Below are 12500 nucleotides of genomic sequence, written 5' to 3'. Positions count from 1 at the left end.
AACTGTGGCTTGATAAATAACGCATTGAGTCAGAAATTATCGTTTATTGGGCATTTTGCCTGGGTCCTGCAGTTGCATTTTTTCTCTAGGTTGTTGCTGGGCTGAGCTGGTTGTGATAGTTTTTGTTTATTGTTGGCGGAAATAATGTTTTGTATGTTTGGCATACAGGTATATCCTATTTTGATGGTATTTTTGTTCATGATTAGGCGTAGAACGTGACCGTATTAGATTGAAGAATTTGTTACCGATAGAAGTTGTCACATTCTTGCTGTAGGGTGGGTTGAACCATGATATATGTCGTTTTCTTTGTCGTTTTTTCCTTTGGGGTGGTAATGGTCTCTTCTTCATATATTAGTTTGTAGTTATATCCACTTTTTTGTAGTGCGTTTTTGTATGGTGGGATTGCATCGTTGAATATGTTGCTGTTTATAGAGTTGTTAGATAGTCGTTTGTTAATGCTTTCTGGTGTGTTGTTTTAAAATTATAGATGGCGGATGATTGCTATGTCTATGGACGTACAATGGGATGTTGTTGGGTTTTGAAAATGGTTGATAGGTGCCGTCGTTTATGTTGGTGGTTTTGTCTAGGAAGACGAATGTCTTTTTGTTGGCTTCGATGGTAATTTTCAGATTTTTGTCCTGGAAGATTTTGCATATTTTATTTTTGAATAATTCTGTCTGCCTAGGTCTATTATTGCACAATGCGAGCCCGTCGTCTCTGTCGGATTATATCCACTTTCCCAAATGCAAAATCTTGATTTAAATATTGGACCATAAAGAGACGACCGGCTTGCATTGTGCAATAAAAGACCGAGGCAGACAGAATTAATAAAGAAAAAAATATGCGAAATCTTCCAGGACAACAATGTGAAAATTACCATCGAAGCCAACAAAAAGACATTCGACTTCGGAGACATAACCATCAACCTAAACGACATCCTAAAAGTTGAATTATGTTGTTGTTGGCTTGGGACCCCTTGTAAAGCGCTTTGAGCACATTAGATGGATATTCGATCTCCAATCGAGTCAGGCTGATGTTTAGGATTTTTTAAAGATATATATTTTACCTTTTCTATTTGTCTGGCAAGTGAGTCTCAATCCGGGCTGAGTCGAGATTCATTTCTAATCCCCTCCCCCATACCCCAACTGTCCACCCAGCAGTCTTTGGGTAACTGAGTTTGTAAGAACTTGCGGAAAGTACTGTACGATAGAGTAGCTTAGCGTCCTACCCAAAGGGTAACAAACAACTGCTACTGTCCATTCCATGCAATAGAAACCGGGATAAACTAAACCGGTCCCATGGATCTAATTGGGTCTGAGTGACTACTTTATCTGGCACTGCATCATAACTAACAATAAGGAATGAGATTAGCGGAAGAGTAGCGTCCCTTGATTGGACGTCACCGGTGGAGAAGTTATTTGTAAACAAACCAACTACAAGCCAAGCGCTCCAAATAAAAAAAAATTATTATTCATATTTCTTTACAAACATGCATATCATAATCAATGTTTTGCATTTTTTGGACAGAAATATGAATAATAAATTTGGTATTTGGAGCGCTTGGCTTGTAGTTGGTTTGTTTACAAATAACTTCTCCACGGGTGACGTCCAATCAAGGGACGCTACTCTTCCGCAAATCTCATTCCCTATATGCGTCTTTTCAGACTTTAGTAGAGATTTATTGCGTTAAATAAACTTATCAACTTATCCTCTTGGTACGTTGGTGGAACATAAGGCGCCGACAAAGTTCCTCCAGGCACCTCTGTCCTGGGTCAGCCAGCTCAGCATAATCCATGTCTTTCCAGCCTATTTCCTGCTCGGGCTTGCTCAGAGACAATGTCGGAATAGAAACTTCCTTTCAGCTTTCATCTCTATTTGTCATTAAAGTTGAATCTGGCTGGACCGAAATATGATGTCTTTGAGTTCTTCTTGGCGTTTCTGTAGCGTTGTGTTTTTTTTTTTTTACATAGTGGGTTGCTGGCTCAATGCAAAACCCTCGGCTCCCCAATTTCTCATCCTGGACTTGAGACCAGGCAGTTGGTATGTTGTGTTTATTAAAAAAAGCTTTTACATAGTGCAATATCCACTGAACGTGCTCAAAGCGCTTTACAAGGGGACCCTGGCCAACAGCAACACTTAACATGTAGGACATTACATGACGCCTGTCAGGCGATATTACAATTTTTCGGATAGAGACAACGCTTTTAACGGCCAAGTACTCATTTTACACTTGAGAACGATGAGAGAATGCGAGTGAAGAGCCTTTTCCAAGGACTCAGCTATGCGCCGAGCGGTGCTCGAACCCAAGACCTTCCGATCCCGAAAGCGAGTGTCATTCCACAAGACAACATAGCCGCACATCATGTTTGGACATCATCCTCTAAATATCACCTCTTCATACATCTCCAGACGTTAACCCGTGTGAAACAGACAACGGAGGTTGCCAACAGTTTTGCTACAACACTGGATTCAGAAAGAGGACTTGTTATTGTCGTCCTGGCTATGAGGTCAAGAGGGAGACAGACTGTGCAGGTGAATGAATCATGTCCCGTGGACAAATCATGTCACGTGAACAAATCATGCCACGTGACCAATGGGTCTCAAAACGGTATCAGAGTGTCATCGTGGATTATCACCATTTTAGAACAGAACTTACAACTTAACTTTAAAGAATTTTGCAAGAGTTTTGCAAACTGGTCGATAAGAACCGGAAAAGGGAACAAAAACATGAGCTAAAAAAAAATCCAACCTCATTGGAAGTGTAAAACTACTCTTCCAGAGAACTGGATACATACCTTGTGTAATCAATCTTCTGTTTTCAGAGTTTTCAATAAAGGTCCATTATAGTTATGCCATAGTACTTTACTAGAAAGTTGTTAAGATCCAGGACTGTCTGTCCAGTCGTTGATGTTTGACCTGCCGCAGTATTGTTGATGTCTTCCTCTTCTTCTCTGCCCTTCCACAGTACCCTGCTTGATAGTCTTGAAAATGTTATCATGGCGGACAGTGTGTCCAAACCATGACAGTTTCCTTATTTTTATTATAGATAGTGTGCGCTTGGCTAAGAAGCTCACACCATTGCCATCCGGAAGTATAACGGACCAACCCACACACAAAACTATGCGTAACCTTGAACGTTACGTTCATAGTATTGTTAATCGTAGCCATTGTGAACATATATCCCGACACTAGAACCCACTAGGACTTTTAGTTTGACGTCATTTTAAAAGTTTTTACACCGCCTAGTGAATTTTCGTTCGTTGAGCTCAAAGAAACAAGTGATTCCATTGGTTGACCTATTGAATACAACTCACGATTTGTTTTCTTTTGTGGCCAAAAACTTGTCTTTTGAGGTCATTATTTTGTCCAGTGTCAGGATGTAGGTAATAGATGGCAACGGGTTAATACAGTTTATTGAGAGTTACTCATAAACGCGGATGGCAAAAAGCAATAACAAAGACCTGAGTTGTCAACTTCATACTATCCATTGACAACAGTGATTCTCCTGTACAGACACGTTTATAATCCTTCAATTCTCCTTTTGAAGACCCGATGTCAATGTTCAAATTTATCAACCTTATCAAATAAATGCTGACCAGATGTAACACTTATTGTTAAATTGAAGTCTTGTTGAAAGATTTACTAATCCTACATCTTTTAAACTCTCAAACATACTGTAATTTATACATCTTATCTAACCCGACTTTTTACTGTTTTGAGGTAGTGGTTACATATCATCATCTGATGTTAACCATTTTGGTATTATTTCAATCATTCCATAATGTGATGTTAACCATTTTGATATTATTTCAATCATTCCATCATGTGATATTAACCATTTTGGTATTATTTCAATCATTTCATCACGTGATGTTAACCAGTTTGGTAATATTTCAATCATTCCATCATGTGATATTAACCATTTTGGTATTATTTCAATCATTTCATCACGTGATGTTAACCATTTTGGTAATATTTCAATCATTTCATCACGTGACGTTAACCATTTTGGTAATATTTCAATCATTCCATAATGTGATGTTAACCATTTTGGTATTATTTCAATCATTCCATAATGTGATGTTAACCATTTTGGTATTATTTCAATCATTCCACCATGTGATGTTAACTAACCATTTTCAATCATTCCGATAAGTGTTGAATTGTAAGCTTCAATTCATTAGACGAAGACGGATACTGTGGACGTTTCGGGTTTCTCCGTTATCAACAAAACAGGATGAATATAAACACGACAGACTAATGAGATAATGTGAGCGTGATAGTGGCGTTGTTTTGGTGAACGTTAAGGTCATCTGTCTTCGTCTAATAAATTGAAGCTTACAATTTAACACGTATCGTTAGTTTTTTCCTTCGAGATTCAAGCAGCAACATTTTCATCATTTCAATCGTTCCAGCAATCTACAGTTGTGACGTCGACAACGGAGGCTGCGATCATGATTGTCGGGTACGTTCAGCAGGGTACAGGTTTTGCACATGCAGGTGTGGATACAGGCTTGTCGATTACATGAAATGTGAAGGTGCGATTTATTAACGTGACCCAGCGACTATATAGATAGCATGAAGTTGACGTCACTCAGGTTTTTGTTATTGCTTCTTGCCATCCGCGTTTATGAGTAATTCTCACTAAACGGCATTAAGCAGAATATAAACGTTTAAGGTTAAACATAGTTTTGTGTGTTGGTCCGTTATACTTCCGGATAGCAAGCTTTTGAGTTTCTTAGCGATACTGTCTATAGATAGTGATACATTATGACGACTGTCCGAGAGGCGTGGTTATCTAGGTGTCGATTGAATGGTTAAAGCCGAGTTCTCTCATTCTCTCTCTCTCTCTCTCTCTCTCTCTCTCTCTCTCTCTCTCTCTCTCCCTCTCCCTCTCCCTCTGCTCTGCTCTATCCTCTTTGTTATTGTTTTAGACCGCCATTTGAGTGATAAGTTCTCACTAGAATTCTTCAATCAGGCTTTAACTAGTGCCGCGCTGAAGACCGGTCTAGACCGCGGTCCGACGGTCTTTTAGCTGTGAACCGAAGACCGGTCCCTTAGGGGAAGATCGGCGGCGGTCCTCACTTCTTATCACCTTTCAACTAGTGCGGGGCGGTCCTTGCAAGGACCACGGTCCTACGGTCTCGCGCCATAGCCTACTACTTCCCCAGCGCAGGGTTGCCAGATTATTTTTCAACAAAATGCCAGGGGAAGACTCAAAAAATGCCAAAACACTCAAAAAGATGCCAAAGTCTGTTGACTCCCACCCCCACTAAGAAAACTACTCACTTTTGATAGACAATTTACTATCATATCCTGGTGGCTTGCGTGTTTTCTTTTCTTTTTCTTTTATTTTTTTTTTTTTTTTTTTTTTTTTTTTGAATTATACTAAATTTCCTGTTGGGGTAATTATTTACCTACTGACTACTAAGTGGAGTGCTAAACCACTACACCACGGTTGGATTTTAAGAATGAAAAAGAAATGTGAAGATGTTTGTTTTTACGCGTTTAGAAATAATTAAGAAAAGGTGTCATTTGAAGTATAATATACAAGAAAAGAAAATGCCAAATGAAAATGCCAAATGCCAAATGATTTTTCTAATGCCAAACGGTTTTCAAAAATGCCAGATTTTTGGAATCTGGCATTTAAAATGCCAAACTGGCAACCCTGCCCCAGCGATTCGTTGCTTCGGTTGCCTATCTTCCACCAATCACCACCCATCCCACTTAATTAATCGCACCCACCCCCCTTTGCCATACACTAAACGACACAGACGACCATACAGGCAGACGACCACCAACCTCCACTCCGCAAACCGCCCTTTCGTGTGTGAGATGGGGGGAACAGGAGGCGCACGCCTTGGACGATTCCATTATACGGGGTAAATTTCAAAATTTACTACACCATAATGATCGCAATGACAATGATCTATGGTGAAGGCATGACCCCTCTTCTCTAATGGGTTATTGTTTGAAATGTATGTGACTACTAAAGATGTGTGTGTTTGTGTGTGTGTGTGTGTGTGTGTGTGTCGAACCTAGCAAGTAGCAAATCCGATTTTTTGTTTTCTTTTGTCAATCTCTTGTCACCACTCCTTTCTATCGCAGTGTTGTCATTTAAAATAATACAATAATATTAAAATTTCGTTGGTGTTTTTACTAATCAAATAATATGAGTTTCATTAGTTTCTTCCTTCCAAAAAACCCAGTTATAACATCTGAATTTTAAAAAAGTCCAATAGAATATTTGGGGACCCCGATAGCTCAGTTGATAGAGCACTCTCTTTATACGCAAAGGGCCAGAGATCGATCCCGGGTGCAGTCGATTTTTTTCTGAATCCCTGTCTACTCAGCAATGAATGGGTAGCTGAGTTTGTTAGATCTGGCGAAAAGTCACCATCGACCCCTCTTATTACCTCATCCACCCCCTCTTATTATAACTTCACGTCTCTCTCTTACTCTTCAATGCTCGCTGCCCTCTAATGTGTGTGTGTGTGTGGGGGGGGGGGGGGGTAGGAGTTGCGTGTGTGTATCAACGCCACGAACAACTCGATCAACGCCTTGGGCGATGCCATTATCTCCGTTAATGGGGATAAATTTCAAATTTTATTAAATTATCGAAGTAACAATGAAGTACGGTGAGCAAATAAAGAAGGCATCACCCCTCTTCTCTAATTAGGTTACAATTTGAAATGAGTGTGACTACTCCGTGTGTTTTACTCCTGTAGACCACGGTTTTCATCGTGTAGCGGTCTTTAACGGTTCAAGAATGAACGATCCCATGGTCTCAAAGGTCAAACCGGTTCGAATTTCCAACAGTCTCTCAGGAATGTTCAATGTCGAAAAGGACCGGTCCTAGGACCGGTCCTTGCGGTCTTCGTTTCCCAAGGACCGTAGGACCGTGGTCCTTAAGCTTGCCAAGGACCGCCCCGCACTAGCTTTAACCGTTTAAGGTTACATATGATTTTGTAGTTGGCACAACTGGCCAAGCGGGTGGAACAGGTAAGTGTTTTACTTAAGCGCGTACCACCGACAGTCTGTTAGATGGACTTCAGTGAGAACTAACCACCCAAATGGCGGTTTATAAACAACAACAAACAAAACAAACAAAGAAAAGAAAAACAACAAACAGAAAAAAAACAACAAAATAAAACACACAAAGAGCCGAGTGATGTAAACCTGATTAATTTTATATTATGAATATAACTGGCAGTTTTAAAAAACAACATCAAAAAAAAAACAAACAACAAACAAACAAACAAACAAACAAACAAAAGAAAACAACAACAACAAAAAATAGTCGAGTGACATCCACTTCATCCTTCTATATTATTCTATTTACCATCTACGACCAACCCCCCCCCCCCCCCCAAAAAAAAAAAAACCAAAAAACAAAAAAAAAAACAAACAAAAACAGACATAGACGAATGCGCAAACAACAATGGTGGATGTGAACACAACTGTACTAATACGCCTGGGTCATGGAAATGCAGTTGTAATCCAGGACACTCAACAGACGGGATGTTTTGCCGATGTAGGTATGGCTTTTAACCTTTGTTGATGCTATGCAAGCGTTTAGGTAAAATATTCACAAAATCCGCCAGCTGGTGCTGGATATAAAACTGCAATACAGAAAACAGAGTAACCTTGAGCGTGTACGTATAGTCTGATTGGCATAATTTAGAGAGAACCAGTCACTAAAATGTTGATGACTGTGTTCGGCGTTTTATGTGGCTGGCGGATGATATGAGTATTTTACCTAAATGCATGGTATTAATACATAAAATATGTTTTTAACTACCTTTTTTTTCGTGCAAGAGTGAAGACGATCAATTCCTCTTAAAGTGCATGTGCAAAATATGTACCCTGCTGCATACACACGACAATCATGGAATATTCTTTGTAGAATATGGGAAAGTACTAGGTCTAAGTTGTGGCTTGGTGTCCATTTTGTGTCTAAGAGTGCTCAACAGTGCGGAGCTGTTTATTGAATCGTGTTGGATACAAATATGGTACGAAAAGTGCTCGACATGTAGCAATGGAGCGAATTATTATTTTAATATTTACCACAATGTTGGAGTCAGACTACATCGTTGTTTCAGGCCTTTTCGGACATCGTCAGGATTGTGTGTTACATGAGTTTGGTTTGTTGTGTGTTGTTGCTTGTTGAAGTGGTTCCGTGGGTTTGTAGTTGATTAATAAGTGCTTCCGTCGATGTGGACAACGATTGTACATCTCATTTTTCGTGTTGAGTGTGGCTTCATGAGGGTGTTTGATTATAGTATATTTCTCTTCCGCTAATCTCTTTCCCTATTCATCCATACATTCGCTGTCTTGTGACCATCTTCTTCTTGGTCTCCCTCTCCCCTCTTTTGCCCTCCACAATACCATCTATAGAATAGAATATTCTTCCAAGGGTGTTATGACTCATAATATGTCCAAAACGTTGTGCGGCTATGCGGTCTTGTGGTAAGACAATCGCTTTCGGATCGGAAGGTCCTGGTTTCGAGCCTTGCTCGGCGCATAGTTGAGTCCTTGGAACAGGTTCTTTACTCACATTCTCTTACCGTACTCGGGTGTAAAATGAGTATCTGGCCGTTAACAGCATTGTCTCTGTCGGAAAAAAAAATTGTAATATCGCCAAACAGGCGTCATGTCTCGTATTACATGTTAATTGTTGTTGTTGGTCAGTGACCCATTGAAAAGCACTTTGAGCACGCCGAGTTGATATTGTGCAATAGCAAAGCTCAACTTTTTATAATAAAAAACAAAACAAGTTTTTGTTTTTGTATCATCTTGATGAGATATGGCTCCCTAATGCCCAGTGACTCTTTCATAATTGGATTATTGGATAATTGGATAATTGGTACGTTATATCCGGTTGACGGATGTTGTGAGCATTTTACCTAAACGCATAGCGTGAATAACTCTATAATTATAATGTTGATCAATCAATCTATTTAATCTGCCCTGTCCTCTCCAGTACAAAACAGTCACAGACGTGCCGAATCGAATCCTCATATGACAGAGATAATGCCGACCAATGCTATCGTGCTGTCTGGTGCGCTGACTGTTATGGTCTCGATAGTTGGTACTCTTTGCGGTAAGTCCTCTTGTTCATACCTTTTCTTCTCTTCCTCCTCCCCCTACACATCTACCTACACTTCCTCGTCCTTTTCCTTTTCCTCCTCCTCCTCAACCCCTCCTCCTGCTCTTCCTCTTCCTTCCACTCTTCCTCCTCCTCCTCCCTCTCAGCCTCCTCCTTATCTTCCTTCTACTCTTCCCTCTCTTCCTTCTCTTCCTCCTCTTCCACCTACTCTTCCTTTCCCCCTCCTCCTCCTCCTCCTCCTCCTCCTCCTACTTCTTCTTCTTCTTCTTCTTCTTCTTCTTCTTCTTCTTCTTCTTCTTCTTCTTCTTCTTCTTCTTCTTCTTCTTCTTCTTCTTCTTCTTCTTCTTCTTCTTCTTCTTCTTCTTCTTCTTCTTCTTCTTCTACATCATGATCATCATGATCATCATGATCATCATCATCATGATCATCATCATCATCATCATCATCATCATCATCATCATCATCATCATCATCATCATCATCATCATCATCATCATCATCATCATCATCATCCTCATCATCATCATCATCAAAATCATCACATGTGCCATTGATTCAATTTTCTAGTAACCCAAATAATAGCTGAAGGTTTTCTTCGATAATGAAAACATGGATCAGTCCTCTCCTTTTAAAATTCCTCTATGGAGTACCTCAGGGTTTAGTACTAACTCTTATACTGTACACACTTACTTACAACCGTTGAAAGATATCAGTAGAAAACATAATATCAATTTTTACCGTACGCCGATGGAACTCAGATAGACCAATCTTTAAAATCAGTTTTGACAATTTATTATAGGAAACAAAACTGGGATGTCAAAAACTGGTTCCATTCTTAGTGGAATGGTAAAACCACTCTTTCGGAGGACTGAATACATGCCTTGTGTAATTTATCTTCTAGTGTCAGAGTGATGGCATTTTTTAAAGCAGTTAAAATCACATAATTTATTGTCTAACAATTTAATTGAAAAATATCAGTCTGTTTATAGAGTCTATCACAGTACTGAAACTGCTTTACTGAAAATTATCAATGATTTATTACTGTCTTGTGATAGAGGAGAAGTCTCCATATTTACTTAACTTGACCGGTCAGCAGCTTTCGACACAATGGATTACACCATTCGTATATAAGCCTTTCGAGAATTTTGGAATCAGTGACACCGTCCTTCAATAGTTTAAGTCATATCTAAGTAATAGATCATAATCTGTCTTGATTGATGGCAAGCAGTCAATCGAATTATCATTGAACTGCGGTGTCTCACAAGACTCGGTCCTAGGTCCAGTGCTCTATACTCTGTACACTATGCCCCATGTAGTGAATTATCGCATGTATGCGATGATACGCAGCTGTATAAGTCTGTCGTCCCGTCTAGCATGCAGGTGGCTTCGCTTCATGTGGAACAGTGTTGCGCATCCATAGGGCGTTGGATGCAGGCAGAGTCATAGACTAAAACTTAATGAAGAAAAAACTGAAATTTTATTATGTGGTACACCCTTGTTATATGTTTTGAAGTCAGACCCCCAAATTAGGTCGCAAACTGGGTATCAACACAGATAATTAAAATTTTTCACCATAAATGTTGTTTTTTTAACCTATAATGACGATACAGAATGATTAAAACCGCTCAATATTGGTAATTGATTTATTTTAGAAAAGACCCTAACCGCCCCTTAAACAGTAACGTCTCCCTGACAGATATAGCAAAGATCTTGGTTTTGTACTGGACGACTCTTTAAGTCTGGAACATCAAATTAACCAGATGGCGAGGACCATGAATTTTGAATTAAATAGATTGCAAAGAATGAAACGGTTTCTCCCATCCAACCAGCTTAAAGCAATTGTCCGTGTTCTCATTCTGTCACGCCTCGACTATTGTAATTCGCTGTTGGTGGGCCTTCCTGACAAGAAAGTTGACAAACTCTAAAAGGTACATAACAGGGCGGACAGAATGGTTCTGGACATTAGTCGACACGAGATTTTTAAAAAAGTGTAAACACTATGCTCAGACACTACACTCGCTTTCCGTTCGAGCCAGAATCGAATACAAAATTGCCCTTTTTTCTTTCAACGCAGTAAATTCCCGATCTCCAAGCTACATATCAAGAACTTGTGGTCCCATACTCTCCCCAATTCGCCAGCTTAGGTCATCAGAGATCCAGCTACTAAAAGTGCCAAAAATATGGCTTACTAATTTCGGTGATAGATCTTTTTATAAAGCAGGACCTACCATGTGGAACTCCCTTCCTTTGTCAGTAAGGCTCTTGGGCAGCGTAGAAACTTAAAGAAAAATCTAAAGACTCATCTTTTCCAGAAATTTTTATCCTAGGCGTTTTCTTATTTATGAGTAAATTATACGTTTTATTTTTTTTATTCCATTTTGTTGAATGTTATTTTCATTTTATAAAACTTGCATAGTTAGTGTGTGCGACTGTTGTGTGTGTCTGTTTGGCTCGGTATGACTGTGTTTATGGTTTGACAAGTATGTTGTCAAGCGCTTTGAGGCTTCGGCATTTGGCGCTATAAAAAACATTCCGAAGGACGGTTACATTCAAACTTCCAAGGGATTTGGAACAGGAAGAGTAGAAGTTGTGACGTCTAGACCTTTCTGCCCTATTAGCAATCCTTGGCAACTCATTTTGTTAAAGAATTATATTATTTATTTAAATTTGTTTGGATTCTTGCTCGTCACGTAGTATTTCGACGACAATTTTGAAAAAACTCCTGGAGAATGGTTTTATACATAATATATATATATATATATATATATATATATATATATATATATATATATATAGGATGAATGAAACACTACAGACGAATGAGATAATGTGGCAGTGGCGTTATTCAACAACGCCGCTGCAACATTATCTCATTCGCCTGTAGTGTTTCATTCATCTTGATCTGTTGATAAAGGGGAAATCCGAAACGTCCTTTTTATCTATTTTCGTAGATTAAATTGAAGCATACATTCAATTTCACATTGTTATTTATATTATATTATAAGGTGACATACCTGCAGAATGAATAGACAGATTCGTATGATAACCGGAAGTAAAGGAGCCAGGATGGATGATCTGTCTTGACGAAAAAAAAAAAACTTGAGCTTTTATATAGCACTTTATCGACTAAATGTGCTCAAAGTGCTTTACAAAGACTCCCTGACCAACAGCAACACGTAACAAGTGGAATGAGACATGACGCCTGTTAGGCGATATTACAAAAAAAAAAATTCTGACAAACTCTGAACGGCCAAGTACTCATTTTACACCAGAGTACGGTGAGAAAATGTGAGTAACGAGTCTTTTCCAAGGACTGGACTATGCGCCGATCGAAGCTCAAACCAAGCTCCTTCCGATCCGAAAGCGAGTGCCAGACTACAAGACCACAAAG

General features: G+C 39.3%; 1 protein-coding gene across 3 annotated transcripts in view; it reads left to right on the top strand.

The window, feature by feature from the left end:
• LOC144975422 (uncharacterized) overlaps positions 1-12500 on the top strand; it is a 24662-nt gene that overhangs the window by 11532 nt on the left and 630 nt on the right. For 2 of the 3 annotated variants that reach the window (XM_078919473.1, XM_078919471.1), the window contains 4 exons: positions 2410-2532; positions 4416-4538; positions 7418-7534; positions 8984-9103. In XM_078919473.1, coding sequence (XP_078775599.1) covers positions 2410-2532; positions 4416-4538; positions 7418-7534; positions 8984-9103 — 483 coding nt within the window. Of the gene's footprint in view, positions 1-2409; positions 2533-4415; positions 4539-7417; positions 7539-8983; positions 9104-12500 lie in introns of all 3 variants that reach the window. The other variant, XM_078919474.1, reaches the window with a different exon arrangement.

The sequence above is a fragment of the Berghia stephanieae genome, chromosome 6, assembly GCF_034508935.2.
Source record: "Berghia stephanieae isolate SIO BIC M18660-M18661 chromosome 6, UCSD_Bste_1.3, whole genome shotgun sequence".
NCBI classification, from domain to species: Eukaryota; Metazoa; Mollusca; class Gastropoda; order Nudibranchia; family Aeolidiidae; genus Berghia; species Berghia stephanieae.
This window is presented reverse-complemented; position numbering and strand designations above follow the sequence as displayed.